The sequence below is a fragment of the Natator depressus genome, chromosome 4 (assembly GCF_965152275.1).
Source record: "Natator depressus isolate rNatDep1 chromosome 4, rNatDep2.hap1, whole genome shotgun sequence".
Lineage (NCBI taxonomy): Eukaryota > Metazoa > Chordata > Testudines > Cheloniidae > Natator > Natator depressus.
The window spans coordinates 80400983-80419037 of NC_134237.1; the positions used below are offsets into that span (position 1 = coordinate 80400983).

Sequence of the window (18055 nt, forward strand, 5' to 3'; positions counted from 1 at the left end):
ATAAAAACCTAATAGGTGTCTGTGCGCATCTTTAGGCACCTAAATACTTGTAAAAATGTGGCCCTTTGGCACTTTGGGGCTTAAGTCTCATTTCATTTCAAGTCAGTGAGACTTAGGCTACTTGGGCTTGATTCAAAGCTCTTTTTGAAACTACAGAAAAACTCCTATTGACTCAACTGGGCTTTGGATCAGGACCAGAGTGCCTAAGTCACTTCTGAAAACTGAACTTAAGAGCCTAAGTTACTTAGATGCTTTTGAAAATTTTACTCTTTATCTAGTTTTATCACTTGCTCATGCCAAGTTCCCCTGTAAGATGTGATAGTGCATTCTTGTTATCACTTCATTCACTTCCTACATTTTGCTCACTTTTCTAATCCTGAAGGATCCCTTGATAAACAATAATTTACAGGAGATAATTCAGGGCCAGTGTAGCAGACAAGTTGAATTATTATTAAATCTTTATAATTGGCATTCTGCTCAAGAAGTCTAAAAGTGATGGAACCACAAAATGACCATGAACTGGTTTTTAAATTAATTTCCATCTTAACTGTAAAACATGGAGAAATATAGGAGTTTTTGTGAGTAACTATACTATAGTACATTTATTTTAATTTGTGAGATAATATACCTTCATAACTCAGTTTTGCCATCAGGGGTTTCTTGGATGTCTTCCGACATTATCTGGATAACTGTGTTATCCCATGATTCTACTAGGTAGTTTACTGATTCCTTGGAAGATATGCTGGCTATTGTTCCCCTTCCTCAAGTGCCAGTGTTATATCTCTGGTTAAGTAGATAAGAAATATACTTACGGTTCCCCCCCACTGTGTATGTTTTCATGAGCAAACACAGGGCGCTGTGGCTGTAATGAAATGATTTGAAATGTAATAAAGATTTAAAATCGTTACTGATTTAAGTATAAGTAGGATACTGGCATGACACATATTCTGTTTTAAAAGATAAAGAAAAGAGTGAGCACTAGAACTTTTACAGGTTTAAAGACTAGACTATTTTGAAGGACACAGTGAAAATTAAAAAAAGAACACCTTTTAATTTATCCAGTCTAAATCTTTTCATGCTGAAGGAAAAGGTCAGAGTTGAGCCCGACTGCTTTTTCAAATATCACTAACAGTGCAGGGAGATACCACAAAACTCCAATGGAAATAGCGCCTGTTGTTATACAATCTTTGCCTGAAGTGTGTTCTCAGACAAAACAGGAACCAGAAATCATTCTTCACAGTGAAATATGAGCATCCATTCATTATGATTTCTCTAGACAAACAATATTCCTACATACAGTATACACGCACACACACACTTTTAGAAGAATCAAACTAATTATGTCAATATGTAACATTTTTAGTTTAGAAGGGAAAAGTTGGTAGATATTTCCAGTGCAATGACCTTTTAAGAGTTCCCTTCCTTTTTAAATTAGCACCACCCCACTATGTAACAGATGCTTTTAATATTGCAAGTCAAAAACCTTAACTTCCTAAAAAAAACACATCATGTTATGAACAAATAGAAAGCCATTTGTTTATATCTATATCCATATTAGACTCAATCCAGAAAAGATGGAGGATCTGCTGGTTGTAAGAGGAAAGCAATAACTAGGATTGTGATTACACTATTAGTGGAGGCTGCCCTCCCCTCACCAAAGAGATTTGCAGTCTGGAAGTACTTTGGGAACCTTAACTGGTCTTTGATACCTAGGTACCAAAGATAACTCACACCACATATTCTCCTATGAATGATTGAATTAAGTGTTCATGGACTTTTTTTGATGTCATGGACCCTATCATATTCGTCCATACTTTTGTCTTCTCTAGGTTTGACTATTCCAGTTCACTTTATTTTAGGTTACTCTTGAAGGTCACAATGAAGCTTCAAATAGGGAAAAACATAATGTCTTGTTTACTTGCAGTAATGAAGAAACACAGTATGATGTCATTCCTTCTGTGCTCTGGAACTGCACTGGTTTCTCAACTGCTCCTGATGAAATTCAAGAGGTGGTCTCCTTTCTATAAATCGTTACTTAATTAGGGACCTGCCTACCTGAAGTGACTACTCAAGGGGCCAACACAAATTTGTGCTTGTTAAAGATGTTCTTCTAATAAAGATGAAATAGAATGGTACATTGTAGTTTTAAGGATACTGTGGGATAGTCTCTAATAACAGGTGATTGCCAAATAACACTGAAATTTGGACAAGATGTCACTCTATCTCAAAAAATGCTTATTCTGGTAGGATTACTGCCTCTCAACAGCTACATAACAGCATCTGGGGCACTAAGGAATAAAGCCATGGGAGACAGTGCCTTCCTGATGACTCTGTAGGTGAGGTGGTATCCTTCCTAGCAGAGTGAGCAAACTACATAGCACAAGTTCAAGAGAGTTCACTGCTGTCAGTTTCCATATGGGACTATTTCTAATTATAGAATGGGCAGAACCCCTGCAAGTCTTCCACACCATGGCCAAAGGGATCAGTTAGCCTGGGGTGTAGCAGGAGTTTGTGCAATCAAGAGGTAGGATCCGGTTCTAGTGAGTGAGTATAACTCCCACCAAAGTTACTGATGATTAATATGTGCATTCTGTGGAAGAATTCATGTCAAAAGTTTAAATGATCCTGTCAGTGCTGGAAGCTGGTATTTCCCATTGCATCCCTCATCACAATGGCAACAGAAATCTGACACTAGCAGGGAGCATAGGGAAATCCTAATTCTTGACATAAAATGGAAGTGCTTAGAGAGGTTCTCATCCATATGCACTTTGCTGCATATAAGAACAGGCAGACAGCATGTTAAATTGTCTTAAGTTGCTGGATCATGAATTTAAGAGTGCTCCTTTAAGGAACAGTGCCCAGAAGTTTAAAAGCAAATACTCAGAATTTATGCTATTCAAAGTTTCCCTCAATAACTTAAAAAAAACTTTATACCATGATCACCCTTTTTACAGGCTACTTATGTTTTATACCAGTGGTCTCTAACCTTTTTATGCACAAGATCACTTTTAAGTGCAACCCAGGATCTACCCCGCTCCGTCCCTGAGGATCCGCCCTGCTCACTCAGTCGCTCACTCTCTCTCATACTCACTCACTTTCACTGGGCTGCGGCAGGTGTTTGGAATGTGGGAGGGGGCTCTGGGGTGGAGGAGGGAGTGAGGGGTACAAGCTTTGGGAGGGAGTTTGGGTGCAGGAGGGGGCCCTGGGCTGGGGCACAGTGTTGGGGTGCAGGAGGGGGATGGGGTGCTGGCTCTGGGAGGGAGCTCAGGGCTGGAGGAGGGGGTTTGGTGTGCAGGAGGGGGTTCGGTGTGCAGGAGGGGGCTCAGGGCTGGGGTGCGGGCTCCCGCCAGGCGGCACTTACCTCGGGTGGCTCCCGGTTAGCAAAGCAGTGGGGCTAAGGCAGGCTCCCTACCTGCCCCGGCCCCACACCACTCCCGGAAAGGGCCAACATGCCCCTGCAGCCCCTGGGGGAAGCACGTGGCTCTGTACACTGCCCCTCTCTGCAGGAACCGCCCCCCGCAGCTCTCATTGGCCACAGTTCCAGTTCCCGGCCAATGGGAGCTGCGGGGGCAGTGCTTGCAAGCAGGAATGGTGCATGGTGACCCCTGCCCCTCCCCCAGGGCCGGGGGGCATGCTGGCCTCTTCCGGGAGCAGCGCGGGGTGAGGGCAGGCAGGGAGCCTGCTTTAGTGGCTGCACCACTGTACATTTAGCAGCTGGAGATAGTGATTGAGTGGGAGAGTCTCCAGGATCGACCAGTCGATTGCTATTGACTGCTTGGTGACCACTGCTTTATACACTGACAACTGCTCAATCTTAATTCATTACTAATAGTGCTGCCAGAGCTAAGCAGATCAAACTAAAGGGTTCAGAGAGAGACAGCCAGCCACACCTCTTTTAAAAAAAGATAAGAACAAAACTACTTCCGTGTTCTCCTCTCACAGAGTTTCCTCACAGCCATGTCTAATTTTTCCATCTGATTTTTTTTTTTTAAACATGCATCACTAGGTCATTTTAAAGAAAGCTTTTAGGTTAGGTAAAATGATGGTCTATCACTCTTGAACCAGTTTGCAAACATGATCAGTCCTGTGATTTGACAATTGTATCCATAATACCAACTGATATATACAAGATTTCAAACAAAATTGTTATTTAAAGGTGGTGGGGTTTTTTTTCCTTTTCTTGAGGAGCCCTCTGTACCTTGGGTGGATAAATACAAATTCTTCCCTCTACAAACACTTTGACCCATTTCAAAGCCCCCACTCCATGTCTACCTTATAGCTGAAGACTGGACAAAACTCCCTTTGCAGCCCAATTTGGCCCTAGCTGTCATGTGATTCTAGACAACTTTCTCCTTTGTTGCTTGGCACATGACTGTCTGAGTATTTTGCAGCACTCCCAGTGCAAAAATTGTAACATAAAAAATAAATGGACAGCTAGCAACACTACATATTACAGTGGAACACATACAGATTTATACTGAAGCTAACAAGTTAAGCCACATTTTGATTAAGGGTTACTAATTGCACATTATAATCATCACAGTTTTTCATGTGGCTAAAATTACACATAATGTTATTGTTGCACACAAGGTTTTTTTACATTAGTGCACACAATTTATTGCAGAGAACATTATAAACACTCTCAATTTCATGTTTATAGAGTTTATGGGCCAGATTTTCAAAGGTATTTAGTTGCCTAAAGATGCAGCTGGCTTAGGAGTTAGGCACTTAGGATTTTTGAAAATCCCGCTAGGCACTCAGGTGCATATTTAATTGCCTAAATACCATTGAAAATCTGGCCCTACATGTCTGTCTGTCCTTCCTGATATTAATCCTGTTTATTTATGTGATGTGCATAAAACATTCTTAAAGTATCTTGGTTTTTCTGCCATGTAATGGTGAGAAATTCAAATGATAAAACAAAACATATTATCTGACTTTGGTAAACACTTCATCAAAATCTGACTGATCAAGCAGAAATGGGAACAGGTATTAGGATTGGATTCAACACGTGCTCCCGATCTATGCTCTGTCTGCCCTTCCTCAAACCCTTGAATGTGATCTGAATACCAGTGGCAGGCTCTATACACTCTTTTAAACTCTGATTGATGGGTTGTTTTTTATTTGTTTGAGCGTTTTTTCTGCAAACAATAAAGGGTAACATCCTTAAAAACAATATTATAAATGACTGAATACCTTGAACATATGCCAAAAGAGGAAGAAATGAGTCAAGCAATGTAATACTACTGTTGTTTTCTCCATGTAATTCCAACACTATGAAGTGAGCTGTAGCTCACGAAAGCTTATGCTCAAATAAATTTGTTAGTCTCTAAGGTGCCACAAGTACTCCTTTTCTTTCTGCGAATACAGACTAACACGGCTGCTACTCTGAAACCTGTTAAATATAGTATCACTGCTGAAGTCAAATAACGTTGACACGACAGAATGTAAAATGCATTGGTACTCAAGGCAAGAGAGAATTTTACATTCCGAACTTATTTAGAAATAGTAGTACATAGCAAATACATAATGCTTTAGATATTCACAGAATTGTGGGGAGGGATAGCTCAGTGGTTTGAGCATTGGCCTGCTAAGGTCCCTTCCAACCCCGATATTCTGTGAACTGTAGAAACAATTAATAAAGCATCACAATGCCCTTGCAAGGTAAATAGGGACTTTGATCTCCATTGTTTAGATGCAGAAACACACAAAAAGGCTAAGCAGAGACTAGTCTATGTCAGGTCAGGAGCAGAGCTGGGATGACAACCCAGGCTGATGGGGTGCTGTTCATTGCAGTGTAGACTTCCGGGCTCATGGTGGAGCCTGGGCTCTAGGACTCTGCAAGGTGGGAGGGTCCCAGAGCTTGGGCTCTAGTCCGAATCTAGAAGTCTACACTGCAATCAAACAGCCCAACAGCCTAAGCCCTGCAAACCCGAGTCAGCTGGCGTGGGCCAGCTGCAGGTTTTTAACTGCAGTGCAGACATACCCTTAGGCAATAGAGTGATTGGGGTCACGCAGGGACTTAGAGTTTCTAGCTTCCAATCCCATGGCTCAGTTTACTAGACCATGTTGCCTCCTGTTTAGGAGTAAAAGATTTAGGACTTTAATTTCAACAGTGCACAATCACAACTGTGTACACGAACATATACACAACTGCACATCTCATTTGCATGTATGGTTACTGCAACTGTGTCTGCATGTAAAGCATTTTGGCATTCTGATGGCCAATTAGGGCACACTTATGGTAACTGAGCATGCAAATTAGGTGTGCAATTATGGGTGCCTCGTTCTGGGAATTAAGCCCATAAAGAATACACAACACATACTACCCAGTATAGCATCCTTTTACTGTTTTTTGCATCCCATCATGCGGAGTAACACATGACCTAAACCTTTAGTGGGAATAGAATCTATCCCCTAATTTGCTTCCTAACAAGCAATATCACTGCCGCCTACCACCTGATTTCTGGTTTGTCTTTTTGTGATGTCTCTGGTACATACCATTTCAATGGGAAATAGGGTTGCCAACTGTCTAATCGCACAAACCCAAACACCCTTCCCTGCCCCTTCCCCAAGGCCACGCTCCTGCCCCTTCTGAGGCCCTGCCCCCGCTCACCCACCCTCATTCACTTTCACCAGGCTGGGACAGGAGGTTGGGCTGCGGGATGGGGCTGGAGCAGGGGGTAAGGGTAAGGGGGGAGTTCGCTGGTGCTTACCTTGGGGGGTGGCATGTCTGGCAGCAGCTCCGAGGCTCACGGGCGGCCAGGCGGCTCTGTGTGCTGCCCCTGCCTGTAGGCACCGCCCCTGCAGCTCCCATTGGCCATGGTTCCCCGTTCCCGGCCCATGGGAGCTGTGGAGTCAACGCTCGGGCAGCATGCAGAGATCCACTGGCCGCCCCTCCTCCCAGGAGCTGCTGCCGGACATGTCACCGCTTCCAGGAGTGGCATGGCGCCAGGGTAGAAAGGGGGAGTCTACCTTAGCCCCGCTGCGCTGCCAGACTTTTAGTGGCCTAAAATCTCCTGGATTGGCTTCGGTAGCCTCTAGGATATCAAACCCGATTCTGGGAGACTGCTGGCCAAACTGGGAGGGTTGGCAACTGTAATGGGAAACAAGGATCCAGCAAAACTAGAGAAACACAAATATCTTGTGGGGGGAGGAGAATACACCTCCCCTACACGTAGCAGCCAGAGCAGGGAGAGACGAACGTAAAATCAAAGGGCAACTGCACAGCAAAAGATCTCTATGCTCCATTGCAAATCCATTCCGCTATCAACAGTAAGAGGCAAAAGCGGTCTCAGATGCTTTTGAGACAAAGCGCACTGAATGTTAAGATACACGTGTAAAGCATTTTGGTCCTAACCAAAAAAACAAGCATAACACACAAACTATATTTTCATTTAGAATCTTCTTGAATATTAGAGCACATAATATAAGACCAATACGTACACTCTGTAAATAAGTTGATCTTTAGATAAAATGCAATAGATGTAGTTACTGACTGTTACGAAAGGAAACGCTGAAGAGAATCACAGTTGCAAATAGCAGTGCTGGGGAAAACATGATATCAAGTCAGTGCAGCACACATTGCTATAGTAACAAAATATTTTCAAAAGAAGAATATGAATGCAAAAAATCAAGGAATATTGAACACATTACAGAAGCCACATTACATGCAATAAAGTCTAGATTTTTTTGGCTATCAGAAAGGACATTTTAATAATCTGGAAATGCTTTGAAACAAAAGGAGCCATTTAGAAAACAGTTGAAAAAAAATAGACTAAAGTGTGTAAAGAATTCTGTCATTTTTGATGTTTTGTGAACACTGGGCAATCCAGTGGAGATACAATATACAACAGAACTGTAACATAAGGTGCTGTACACAAAGAATTTCATTATGATTTTATGCAAATCATTTTTGTAGTTTGACAGCAGCATTGCAGCACAGCGTACTGAGAGTATTCAAACATATGTTATCAAACAAAGAACAGGGAGACTAGCTATTTAAACTCCTTATACTAGGGGAGAATGCTGACATCACACACTGGGCATTCAGTACCATACCCTGTGTGAATAGCTGTGACCTCTGACAGGTGAGTTGCAGGATCTCTTAGTCATCACAGGGCTACGAGGAGGTTTACCCATAACAAATATCTCTCTCTTTAAATCAGCCTGAAAAAACCATAAAAATTGTGTAAGTTCATAGCTTAAGTACAAAGCCTTACAGGGGATTTTTGCTGCTTCGTTTGCGCATACAAACTGGGCATACTAATTCTTTAATTAAAAAGGCCCATGTGTTAAAATGCAAAGAACAAGCTGATCTGTTAGTCCAGCACACCTGTGCTGTTGCTATTGTATCACCTGCAGCATTGTTTAGTTGCTCTGGCAGTTGCACTGACACTTACAACTGCAACTTGCAAGATTATTCACCCATGACCCTTTTTGGGATATGATCTAGCACTGCAAATTTAAATATTGAAGTGACTATTAATAATATAGAACACTCAAAAGCACACAGCAGAAAGTTCATAGTGAACAGGGAAATACTAGCAACTGATATTATAGCACTTTGATCTTAAACTGAAAGCACTGCTAAAATCTGACCCGCTTTCCGAGTGCATGTTTAAGTCAGTGGAGGATGATAAATGAAAGGGTATCAGTTAGGCTGGTGCCTATGTAAATTAGCTTTCAAAGCTAATTGTTTCATAGAAATCAAAACTTGTCAGACAAAGGGGATGTGAAGAAAATGAGAATTATTTGTAAGGAAATGGTGAAGTGTAATATCCTCATTGGAAGCCTGGTCCTTTGGATTTTGTGAAGAGTTGTAATTGAAATGTTTGTACTGAGAGTGAAGAATGGGGTCCTTTTACAAACTGGAAGAATGAACAACAAATGCAACAAGAAACCCAAAGAAGCCTTAGACGGGGGCCAAGAAGGGAGAAAAACTCCTTAAGATTCCCTTTGTGGGGTTTCTTCTGATTTCTTCCTTCAGAAAATGAAAGTTTCTCCACCATGGAAGAGTCTGGGGTTCGACTTCCAAGCCCTATGGATATCCAGGGATCTGCTGGAAATCTTGCACCAGGCCTGGCTCCCTTAAATGGGGGTTCCACAATGTGACAGATTCACTGCTACATACTGTGGATGTGGAGGATGTGTTGCATAATGTTCTCCTTGTCCCCAAGCCTGCCCATTGCTCGGGCCACATGCTCCCTACTCTCACATGCAGGACTAGGAAACAGTGCTGCTTAGGAAACTGACCTGCCTCCCACTGTGCAGGCAAGGGGTGATCTGTTTGTCAAAGGACTTTTCCATATGTGGGTCAACAGGGTGTACGCTGCCTTTAAATACTTACATTCTCTCTGCAAGATAAAAGGCTCTAAAAGAATGACGACATTAAAGAGACTTTAAAATCAAGGAGCTAAAATAAATGTTCTAGTTTTGTATATTTTTAATGAGACTGTCTTAGACTTGATTTGACTTTCCACTATCATCTCCCCAATACATTTATAATCACACAGGGAAGATTTTCAAAGGAACAAAGGGCAGACAGGCACCCAACTTCCACTAAAAGTCAATGGGAGTTGGATACCTAAGACACAGAGGCCTCATCTTCCCTGTGAAAAAAGGTGTGTCCTTGAGTTTGCTAACACATGCTAACTAATTCAAGGTAAAATCCTAGTGACTCCAATAGACAATTTGTAGTTTTCACACAAGTTAAGGTCTATGGGGGAGCCTAATCTTTGAGTCAACCTGTTAACTCATGTGAAAACTACAAACTGCCTTGTCTTCACTAGGATTTTACCTCAAGTTTGTTAATATGTCAGCTAACTTGAGCTAAAACTACACCTTTTTTTTTACAGTGATGGCAAAACCTACTGCCCCTTTAAAAATCATACGTAGAGTTTCTTAAATTTCACTGTCATTAGTCTCCTCTAAGGGTATTGGCAAGCTTCTACATATATCTGTGAACCAACCTTTTGTCTGACATGAGCAAAGTTATCACGATATTAATCTTATTATTCCCTTTACCTTGTAGGGCTTTCCCTCATCTTGTGTATTTTAGTTTTGTACTCTTTGGTGTCATTAGTTGTTAAGAGACTTAAATGCCTGGCTTCTTAATACATAACCATGCAGAGTTCAGCATGTTACCCACTGATATGGACAAGTGGAATGGGAATAGGAACTATCCCTTCTTCTGAAATCCAATTCATAGCCTAGAGATAGGGGGTTTGTGAGAGCCAAATGGATCAGTATAATGTTAAGCATTATACTTTTGACTTACTACAAGCTGCTGGGATGTTAGTTCACCTGCCCATTGCTGTGCTCAATCTTTGCTGCTAGACATAGAATTGCCTGCTTATCAGAGGCAGGAAGTGTTGTCTCCAGAACAGATACAGAGGGCTGATCAAAACTCATCAGTCAATCAGTCTTCCTGTTGACTTCCGGGGGGGTTGGTTTGGGCCTATACTGATGACATCCACAGAGGGAATTGCTCACTGGCCTTCAAAGATCATCTAGAGTATGGAACAGGCAGAGAACTGGGGACAATCAAGAAAGACAATTAAGAGTTGTGGATTGACCTCTGTAAGAAAAAAACCCCGTCTTCTAGTTCTTATCATTGCTTAATCTGCATTGTCTTAAAATGAGACAATAAATGTCCCTCTCTCGATAATTTGCACTTCTTTCCCTTCACCATTTCCAATGAAAAACAACAAAATAAAATCCGAAGTCAAAATTTGTGCCCTGATGTGTATGAACTTTCAGCTTGTTGTATCATTTCAAAGAGTTGAATTTATATTTCCTTTCATTTTGGATTAATTTTCCTTGTTAGGATTTATTGATGAATGCTCAATTTATATGAAAAATCTCAAGATCCCCTAGAGCTAATTTCAAAGACTTTGTGCTAGTTGGTAACATTTCCTGAATTTTGTTTGTTATGATTTAAAATAAGTAAAAGCACCCATCCATAGGCTCTAAGTGCCCTGTCAATTATTCAAAATTATATAACCAAAATGCAATACAATTAGTTCACCCCTTCTAGCAAGGTGCAGCACATGCTCAGTTATTACCAACCACATACACTGGCCGCTACTACAGTCCTCTCACTTCTCTTCTAAACCAACAAATGGCCTTTTTAGCATGCCCTCAAAGTAACCAAATCATGGCAATTTTTAGACCAGGGACAGGAGGTTATATCAGAGCCCCAGGGTCCCGTCGGAGTACACCCCAACCTGCAACTTCTTCTCTATTATAGGATGGGGATCTTGCATCCACATCTCTACTTACTGTAGATACTCTAGGTAGTGTATCACAGGGAGAGAGGTGGTCTCTTAGGTGAGAGATCTGAAGCTGTCAACAACATATCTCTTTCTCAGCTGGGGAAAAATGGAACACTTTAAATCTTGTTTAAAATCAATCATAGTGTTTTTATGGTGATTTTTGTCTTTTCTGTTTAAACTAAATGTAATGCTCATGAAATTAACATCTCTGGAGCCTGACTCCTTCTATGTACCCACTAAAGACCTAAAAAGCAAGTGACATAATTTCAGACTTCTCTGCACTGCCCTGCCGCAGTGCTTCACACCTGACCTGGAAATATGTCTTGAGAAGAGAAAGTTACCCATACTCTAGATCTGTTCCTTTTTTGGTTAATGAGACTGACAACAGGAATGCTACTAATGGGTAAGTGTGATGGGGTTATTGTGAAGTACACATCTGGCCCTTAGGAATTGGACTGAAACTACAAACTCATTTCGCATAACATCTGGTAACTTTTCAGTGGCCTAATGACCTAGAGCCTGATTCATCTCCTATTACAGTGATCAGCAACCACCCATTGAATTCAATGAGAGCTAGATCAAACCCCTAGTGTGGATTCAGACACACGATCTAGAAATTAAAAGCTCCCACTTCCTATATCTGAGCTATCTGGCTAATCCTTTCCTGAACTATCCAGTCCCTTCATGATAGTATTTTCTTACTTGACATTGTTATTTAATCTGAAAAGGCACTACACTGCTAATATAACATTCAAGCTAGCTACATGCTTATGCTATGAAATATTAGTAACTGAGAAGTTATATTTAAAATTAAAAAAGATCAATCTTAGCATCATTCCTTCTATTTGTCAAACACACATGGAGACATGCAGCAATTCACACTCAACAAGTGCAGTTACCTTTAACTTTGGTGAGTTTATCTCCTGTCGGTAGGACAGTTTGGAAAGGAGAGGAGGTGAGTGGGGAACAGCAGACTGGGACGATGTGGAGACAGACTGAGAGGGAGGTGCCTTGGCAGAGTGAAATGGAGGACTAGAAGGAAGATGAGAAGGAGAAGCAGAAGGCCCTTGTGTCCCAGAGGAAAGTGGGGCTGGCTTAAACATTTAAGAAAGACAACAAGTAATCATGCTGTACAACCATCAGTGAAGGAGTACAGTGTACTCAGGCTGATGTTACATTCATCATAAGTCAGTAAATATAATGTTCTGAGGTGAAATCACTCATAGTCTTATCATATTCTACTTACTTCCTACTACTACCCTGTCTTTAGGCTCATTCATTTGAAAAACACAAATAGGGGATGGGAGTAGGTGTATCTCTTGTAATATCATAACTGTATCCTTGGAGGCCCTCTAATATGTCTTAGGCTTCATTTTGAAGTGCTCTGCAAAGAAAGTCGAGGGTGCTTCTCTCCCAAGAGCTCAGTATGTTGAAGGATTGGGCCCTACATGAAGTTCTGTTAAAACTTCAAAATGAAACCTGCCTTTAAATATACTATTTATAAGAGGCACTGTTGGGTTAAATTAAGTCCAAATTTTAAATGTTATCAAAAGAAACTTTTGCAAAACCTAATACTTTATGTTTTTCAGAAATTACAATTAAAGCAGTTGTTCTTAGTTAAACATTCCCTCAAATCTCTCTCTTGTTGAAACAGAGAGAAATATCATTCTCTGTTACATGGTACCCTTATTTTCTCCAGTTTTGCTTTCTCTGCTAGATAACTGCCATCACAATAATTCTGACCTGAAAGGCAGAATACGTGACTTTCTTCATTGGCCCACTAGTGCTACCCTTCGAATTATCTGACAGAGTGAACACTCTCAAACATTGCAGAAATAAGACCCTGAACAAGACACTGCCTATAAAACAGAGCTCAGACTGAATCAACTGATTTCATTTTGTGATATATGCCATCAAGTGCCAGCAATGCCCCTCTGCCATGTACATTGGCCAAACCGGACAGTCTCTATGTAAAAGAATAAATGGACACAAATCAGACGTCAAGAATTATACCATTCAAAAACGAGTCGGAGAACACTTCAATCTCTTTGCTCACTCGATTACAGACCTAAATGTGGCAATCCTTCAACAAAAAAACTTCAAAAACAGACTCCAACGAGAGACTGCTGAATTGGAATTAATTTGCAAACTGGATACAATTAACTTAGACTTGAATAAAGACTGGGAGTGGATGGGTCATTACACAAAGTAAAACTATTTTCCCTTGTTTATTTCCCCTCCTACTGTTCTTGTAAACTGCTGGAAATGGCCCACCTTGATTATCACTAAAAAAGGTTCCCCCCCACCCCGTTTCCTGCTGGTAATAGCTCACCTTTCCTGATCACTCTCCTTACAGTGTGTATGGTAACACCCATTGTTTCATGTTCTCTGTGTATATAAATCTCCCCACTGTATTTTCCACTGAATGCATCCGATGAAGTGAGCTGTAGCTCACGAAAGCTTATGCTCAAATAAATTGGTTAGTCTCTAAGGTGCCACAAGTACTCCTTTTCTTTTTGAGAATACAGACTAACACGGCTGCTACTCTGAAACCTGATTTTCATTTTGCAAGTCAAGAGAAATGCAAGGAACTGAGAAAAGAGGATACACTAACAAAATGAATTTTGTAAAAAAACAACTTTCAATTTTAATAATGTAAATGTTTTAATATCTTAAGTAAATGAATGTGTTCGTTAACAGCTATAATTTTTATACTGGCAGTGTCCCTTGAAATAACCACAGCATAGTTTGTTTTCAGGGTTACGTTGTAGTTTTTAAGCCATGAGAACAAGTTATGAGGGCTGCAAAGTCTTACAATCTATCAGGGATCACCTGTTACCCATATATCTGAGTTATAGATTGGTTTGAACCAGATTAACTGCTTTAACTGTCTGACCGTTTAAACAAATTTTATAGAGAAAAAAAAAGTTACTAAAACTTTGCCTAGAAATATTAGAATTAATTTTATATAAATATCATGTGTTAATTAATTCAGGGCCATCTTGTGGCATTTAGACATTGGCAGGCATTGGGGCATTACAGAGTTGTGCTGGTCCAGGGGGAACTGTGGGAGGGATCATGACTTAGAAAGCATGTGTTTCATGGCCAAACTTAATCTGGCCCCTAGTTATTAGTCATATTCTTGTGACATGAACACACTATAATTAGCCAGGTGGCCAAATGACACATCTGAGAGGTGAATAGCTAAAAGTTTCCGCAGGCGATTCCTCCTCATTCTTTCAGGAGTGCGCGGATAGCTTTGCTTTTGGGAGCTCCCATTCTGTCAGATAATTCAAAAGGTAGCACTAATGGGCCTGTGAAGAAAGCTGTGCATTCTGCCTTTCAGGTCATTACTATTGTGATGGCAGCAGAGAAGACTGGAAAACAAGGGCACCATGTAACCTAGAATGATATTTCTCTCAGTTTCAGCAAGAGGGAGATTTGAGATGGGACTGCTGTTTTCTCTGTCATTAAGAATATCATATATAATTTATTTAATATAATACAACCCTAATTATAATACTGTATGTATATGTATAGATACACAAAAATATATTAGAAAAGACTATACTAATTATACTGGGAGTGAACTGTATGAATGTAGAAGCTAAATCGTAAGAAATTAAAATACCTCTTTATTGATACTTGATGAACTGTATACTTCATAAGGTATCATATGCTCGCTTTTAATTGCTGTTGGAGATTTTATTCTGTCATGTCTCAGCGTCTCCTCTATATACAGTCCTGGCATTTGTTCTGTTACATCAGGTGCACGTCTGTAGAAATTTGAATCTTGACATTTTGGCTGACCCCCTTGGATTACTGACAGGCGCACCTCACAGGTTTCCTCTTCCTGTTCATCACTTGCCACTAGCATTCTGGGTAGGGAGCCACATTTAGAAGGCTCAGAGACAGCAAAAGCCGTGCTCATGGTTCCACATGCTTTTGTAGTATCTGATAAGCTTCTGGTTTCTTTGACAGCTGGCGATCCAATCATCTCTTTCAGATCTTTATATTTTCTTTCATTCATTTTGATACCGTTTGTTATAGGCTTAAGTGCTGTGTCCTGAAATTGGATTGTTGGAGGAAGTGATACAAAAGTACATGCAGGGAAGGGCTGAAGAGATTCAGAAGACCTGAGAGAGGTCTTTGGTGATGTAAATGGAACAAAATGACCATCCTTAACTTGGCAAGTAATATTAGCAGTGGGCATTGGAATAGACTGGGATGCTGTTAATGCCAAAGAGTTGAGTTCCTCTAGATCACAACGAAAGCTGTCAGGAAAAGGTGGAGGAGTTGGGGCAGGCGTGCTTGACGGTGGAAAACCAACAGTCAGTGACAACCATTCATTGGCGACAGCCTTGAGATTCCCTTTATTAGAATCTGACCAAGGAGAGGAATGATATCTGGGAGGTGGGGATGATGCTTTGGAAGCCAACTTTGGAAATAAGGAAAAGCATAGGAATTAAAAATAAATAAACAAACAAAATGACCTTGGACTAAGATATGAGTAGCGTAAGCAAAAAAAGTTATGTGCCATCTTCTGGAATATAGGATATTATTTCAGTGAGCACAAATGTCTGAAATCATTACTACATGAATCAGAATAGCTGAAAAGATATTTGAAAAGTGAAACTATATCAGGTTCTGGCCTAGGGCTTAAATGTCAAACATCAAGACAGATCTGAATCACGGAGTCATGAAGGGGAGCCTAAATTTGATCTGCTAGGATTATGTTATTTACTGCTCTATGCTAGTGAGCCTATCACAAGTTGTTATATAGTACACTCAAGACTGCTGTGATTTCCCCAAACCATTATTTTCAGAACAGTCATACTGTTAAAAGCACCTTGCTCACTGTGGGTGCCATTAAACACTAATACAAATAGAACAAACCAAATAATTTCTAATTTTCCTAATGTTAATGTTTGCTGCACCTTCTGGTGGTGATCTTAAAGAAACATCTTAAATACACTGCATACTTTTATTAAGGCATCAGTAGTTACATAATGCATTTTTATTTAAAATTGATGTAATTGTGAACAAATAAAATTACAGTTTTAGTTAAGGTACATACACTTAAATCTAATAGAAAGTAGACAGTAAACAATCCTTTTTAAGATGGTGACAGCACAGTACGTAGCAATATATTTTGAGTAGCATTACATAATATTGATTGAAGTATCCTTCTGGTAAAAGAAAAGTCCTTTTGTACGAATGATAGACTGGTGAGTCATACATACACTGCCTCTGTAGATATCCATTGCTTCAGTAAATACTGAAAATGTATTTTTTGTTACTAGTAATTCTCAAAATTAAACTGGCATGAAAAAAGTATTTTAATTTCCTTGTTAGAATAATCTAAAACAATTCTAGACTGCACATCTCTTTAGTTATCTGGCTACTTTAGATTTTAAATATTACTGTAGAAAAGAAAATAAGGCTTTATTACTTATACAGAGTTTGAACCTGAGAGACAGACTGGGGAGAAGAGGGCAAATTACTTACCTCCTACTGAAGTTTTCTCAAGGTAGATGGGTTTATTTTTGAGAAGTTAGACAATTCTTTGGTATAGGATTTCCTGATATCCAGTCCTCTTGCAAAATTTAATAGTTTTGAGTTTCTTTGTTTTTGACAATGAACAGATCCCACATAACGCAAACACTATTGAATTATCTCTCTCCCCCGCCCCCCAACAGAAAGAGCCTCTAGAAGCAGAAAGTAATACAATGGGTTACATGTTATATACATGAATAGGAGGAGGAAGAATAAATAGAACCCTGAAGTTCTGATCATGCTAAACCCTAGTACTCAGTTGGGAATGCTTAAGTTTACTAAAGCCTCTCCAGCTATTGTAAGAAAAGAAGACTTAAGACACTTTTTCCACACACGTAGCCTCTTCTGAATATATAAAAGAATTAATGGATGAGAAGTTGGTTTGAGAGATTTTAGTACGGTATTTCCATTTATGTCAGTGCAGCAACTGCTGCAGAAATTCCCTCTGTCACATAAAAGGCCTTGAGTTTTTTCTTAGAAAACAGATACTCACTGACATGCATGTGTGCAGAGATCTGTTCTAGACTCTCTGGGCCTGATTCTCCACTTCGTTACAGTTTTATAGAGAAGTAACTGACAGAATATACCCATGTCCACATCCTACATACTATTGTAATAATCGTTGTTCAAAGTATGTCTTATAAGGTATCATTTGAAAACTCACAATTTGCTCGTCAATACTGTCCTGATAAAATATGTGTGGTAACATTGTATGTGACATTATAAAATTCCACTGCATGGTGTTATTAACACATCTCTCGGTTCCCTATTCCCTCCTGGTCAAGGAAGGATGCTTTATCAGAGCAGTCTTAGGGGAAGATCTTCAGCTGGTGGAAATTGCCATAGTTCACTGGCGTTTATGGAGCTATGACATTTACATCAGCTGACGATCTGCCCACTGCTATGTGTAGTTTTCTATCACAACAAAGATAATTTGAACTAACCAGCAACTAATATGAAAAAATATAGATCAGGGACAGACATTCTGTTTTCTTGTTTAAGCTCCAAGACATGGAGACCCTTCAAGACATCATCCAAACTCCTTCTGATTCCAATCTCTTCCCCTAGAGTTGGTCTTTTCAACTTCGAAGTGAGGGAAGATGTAAAATATTTAAATATCAAAGAATTATTGGGTGATCTTAACTTAAATGTGAGTCTCATCTGAACTTAAATGCTTTGAAACCACAGCCCAGCTCTCAATGGAATGATGAGAACCTTAGCAA

At 40.2% G+C, this 18055-nt stretch overlaps 1 protein-coding gene across 14 annotated transcripts in view; it reads right to left on the reverse strand.

Annotated features, from left to right (window-relative positions):
• SORBS2 (sorbin and SH3 domain containing 2) overlaps positions 1-18055 on the reverse strand; it is a 279268-nt gene that overhangs the window by 4387 nt on the left and 256826 nt on the right. For all 14 annotated transcript variants that reach the window (XM_074951273.1, XM_074951271.1, XM_074951274.1 and 11 more), the window contains one exon: positions 813-862. In XM_074951273.1, coding sequence (XP_074807374.1) covers positions 813-862 — 50 coding nt within the window. The remainder of the gene's footprint in view (positions 1-812; positions 863-18055) is intronic.